Source organism: Enhydra lutris, unplaced genomic scaffold, assembly GCF_002288905.1.
Source record: "Enhydra lutris kenyoni isolate GAN:26980312 unplaced genomic scaffold, ASM228890v2 scaffoldscaffold13, whole genome shotgun sequence".
NCBI lineage: Eukaryota > Metazoa > Chordata > Mammalia > Carnivora > Mustelidae > Enhydra > Enhydra lutris.
Window position 1 is genome coordinate 39,468,701 of NW_019154097.1, and position 3,631 is coordinate 39,472,331.

The window sequence follows — 3,631 nt, forward strand, 5'->3', positions numbered from 1 at the left end:
CCTCCTCCCAACTTCATGGGGGCCAAAACTGGGTCTTGATCCTCCATCCAAAGCCCACGCACCTGGAGAACGAGGCCCGGTCCTGTGTTTGCGGTTCGTAGTCTTCTTTTACCGAAATGTATCTGGTTTTGGTATCAAGGTAACACGGGCCTCACAGAACTGATTAGAGTGCGCCCTCCTCCCAAGGTTCTGGAAGTCTGAGAAAGATTGGTGCTAATTCTTCAAAACATTACTTTGAAAAAGATTTTTTTTAAAGTAGTCTCTACACCCAGCGTGGGGCTCAAATTCACAACCCCCGAGATCAAGAGTCTCGCGTGCCAGGAGGTGCAGGGAAGCCACGTGCCCCGGCTTCCTTTCGTCCTCAACCACTGTTTCGGTCTGAGTGTTCTAAGTCTCTTGAAGTTTTCTTGTCGTCTCTGGAGCGTTCTTAGGTAATCTGTCCGTCTTACAAAGATGATCAAACTTGTCCACGTACGACTTTTTATCACAGTGTCTTACGGTCTTTGCCACTTTTGTAAGTTCACTGGGAACGGCCTGCTTCCGGTTCTGACTTTAGTTATCTGCCTTCCTGCTTTTTGTCACCTTAAAGATCAATTTCGCCGATGTTTTCCAAAGAACCGACTTCCGGTTTGGGGACTGTGTTGTGTCCCTGTCCGACCCTCTGCCTGACTCCCTCCGTCCCGCTCGCGGCGGTTTGCTTCCTGTCCCCCAGCTCCTCAAGCTAAGCAGCTTGGCATTAATCTGAGCTTTCTTCCTTTACTACTATTTTTTAAGGAAGTTCTACACCCAGCGTGGGGCCTGAAGTCATGACCCTGACATCGGGAGGCTCGTGTTTCATCGACCCAGCCGGCCGGGAACCCGGTCTCTTCCCTCTCTCACGTGCAGGCATTCAAAATCATACACTTGTATTTGAGCGCGGCCTTTTCTGCCTCCCATAAATCCTGTATTTTGTGCCTTTGCTCTCATGGATCTCAGAATTCTGAAAATTTCCCTTCTGCTTTCCTCTCTGACCCACTGAGCGTGTGTGTTGTTTAATTTCCACGGATCTACGAATTTGCCCGTTTTCTCTCTTATTTGTCCTCTGACTTCCAGCTTCATTCCACTGCGGCTCAAACATACTATTTTTTCAATTTTTAGAAACACAGGAATACTTGTTTTGCGTCCTGACCTCCGGCAGAGCCTGGGGAGGGCTCCCCACGCACCTCAGAAGGGCAGGGACCCTACTGCAGCTCGGGCTGCCGCCCCGCCCGCTAGTCCGGCCAGTTCTCTGCGCTGCTCACGGCCTCGACTTCCTTCCCGACCTGCCGCCGCGTGTTCAGTGATGACGCAGTTCGCGGGACGTGGCGAGGCCTGAGCAGCCCCGGCTGGCAGCACATTCCTCCCAACGGACGCCAACTCCACGCACTCACACACACACCCGACCTTGGAGCGGCTCCCAGCTACCCCTTTAGGTGCCTGTCGTCGTACACCGTGGCCCCAAACGGACACTTGTCGCTGCTGGACACGTGTCGCTGAGGCCTGTGGGGTGAAGGCTGGAGTTGCGAACAAAACCCGACCCTGGCTTTTGGACCCCCCACGGCGGTCTCTGACAGACATCTTCCTTCCTCCCTCCCGAGTGCCCTTCCGCTCCCATCTGACGGCCTCCCGCGACCGCATCACACACGCCAGGCTGACTGGCAACGAGGGCCTCGGCTTTTCTCTGGGAAGATCTTAAATCCTCCCACATTTTGAGAGTCAATTTTGCTGTATACAGAATCTTTGGTTGAAAACTTTTCTTTCATCAAAGCAGATCATTCCATAGACTCATGGCTTTTTTTTTTTTTTTTTTTTAAAGATTTGAGAGCGCGCGAGCGCCCATGATGGGGCAGAGGGGCCTGGGGCGAGAATCTCAAGAAGACCCCCTGCCGAGCAGGGGCCGACCTGGGACTCGATCCCACAACTCAGTATGATTGCAACCTGAGCAAGAACCACCAGCTGGACACGTAACGAACGGAGATACCCAGGCAGCCCCATCTCTTCGGGGAGAAAACAGCTGTTGACCTGAGGACGTCTTAGGCATTACGCATCGCTTCTCATGATGCTCAGGATTCTGCCTTTCAACACGGTCTCTGCTGTGCGTCTCTCTGAACTGATTCTATGAGGAAGTCATTAAGCTCTTGCGTTTGTACACCTGCGTCTTCTGACATCAAATTCAGGAAACTTTCCGCAACTTCTCAAATATTCTCATGCCCCTTTCTCTCTGCTGCGACCTCCACTGGGTGCACGTGTGCACCCAAGTGAATGGGACCCTGGAGGTCACCGGCCTCTGTCCACTGCTTTCTGTGCTTTTCTTCCCATCCTCCCATTGTGTGGCTCTAGTTCTACCCCTGGGCCTTTGCACCTTCCCGTGAGCACTGACCTGCACTCGTGAATCTTGCGCCTGCACACTTCAGCCTGGGACTCGATTCCTTTACGTAACTTCTTATGCACATGCTCAGGCTGTGCACGTTTCTGATTTCCTTTACTTCCACGTGTGTGTTCTGACTTCGTGCAGCACATTTTAGAATGTTCTTAGTCTTTTCTAATAATTCTCAAAACAAGACTCCTTCAGGGGTAGTTTCTTGCACCTAATTGTGCTCTGTTCGGCAAGCCATACTGTTTTCTCCTCGCGATGTTGGTGTCGCTGTTGCTGAAAACTGCTGGTGATGGTTCCACCTGCTTCTTTATGTTTCCAGGGAGAACAGGAACTTCCATGGCCGCTGCAGGATAAGGACACCCACTCCCCTTCTTCTCTGACTAGACTGACCGTCCCCCTATATCCACGTTCGGTTTCACGAACCTTTGTAGTTAACAAACCGTAGCAAAGACACGGGAAATATGAACCCGGGTAGCGCCACATCACACCGTTCTCTGTGTCTTTCCACAGCAGCTGACGAACGCTGTCTGGCCCCGGTTCTGATGATAGCAGCTTGTGCGACGACAGGTTGGCTGCGCACGCAGGTCACATGCGTGTGGAAGACGGCAGGACTCTCTGGGACGGAGACCAACACTGCCCTGGAAGGAGGCCCAGGGCGTCCCAAACAACAGCATTTCTACACGAACACGACTTGTGAAAGAGACCCACTGACCAATGTGGGAAACAAAACACTTTTATGCTGCCCGGAAAGTCCATTGTACCAGGTGGTCCGGGAGCAGGACGCGCTCGCCCACCCGCCCCTCCTGGCCTGCAGGGCCAGGGAGGATCCCTGAGTCCAACGTGTAAACGCCACAGCCCGCCAGGTGCCCGGACTCGGAGGAGGTCACAGACGCCCTCAGACCCTTGGGTCCGGGCACGTCGTAAGCTCTGTGACCACCGGCTGAGTCACATGTTGGGCTGTCCCTTCAGCTCCGGTCACTGCCATGATGGCGGGAGACCCAGCGCACCCCCAGGGAGATGACCAGTCACCTGGGACTACAAAGCCTGGACACTGGCTGACAGGAAGACGACTGGGTATCCGGAATGTAAACATGATTCAAAATTCACAGGAAGAAGGAACGAGGCTCCTCCAGTGGATGGAATAGCCCTGAAGCATAGCAAGGATGTGCCACGTCTGAGACACTGACCGAGTCACGCGCCGCCCGGCGGGGCCCAGATGGGCAAGGGGTGGGCCTC

General features: G+C 53.7%; 1 protein-coding gene across 3 annotated transcripts in view; it reads right to left on the minus strand.

Moving 5' to 3' along the window:
* Window positions 1-3,107: 3,107 nt before the first annotated feature.
* LOC111145782 (endoplasmic reticulum mannosyl-oligosaccharide 1,2-alpha-mannosidase-like) overlaps window positions 3,108-3,631 on the minus strand; it is a 14,192-nt gene continuing 13,668 nt past the window's right edge. For all 3 annotated transcript variants that reach the window (XM_022500988.1, XM_022500986.1, XM_022500987.1), the window contains one exon: window positions 3,108-3,628. In XM_022500988.1, coding sequence (XP_022356696.1) covers window positions 3,587-3,628 — 42 coding nt within the window. In that variant the 3' untranslated portion in view covers window positions 3,108-3,586. The remainder of the gene's footprint in view (window positions 3,629-3,631) is intronic.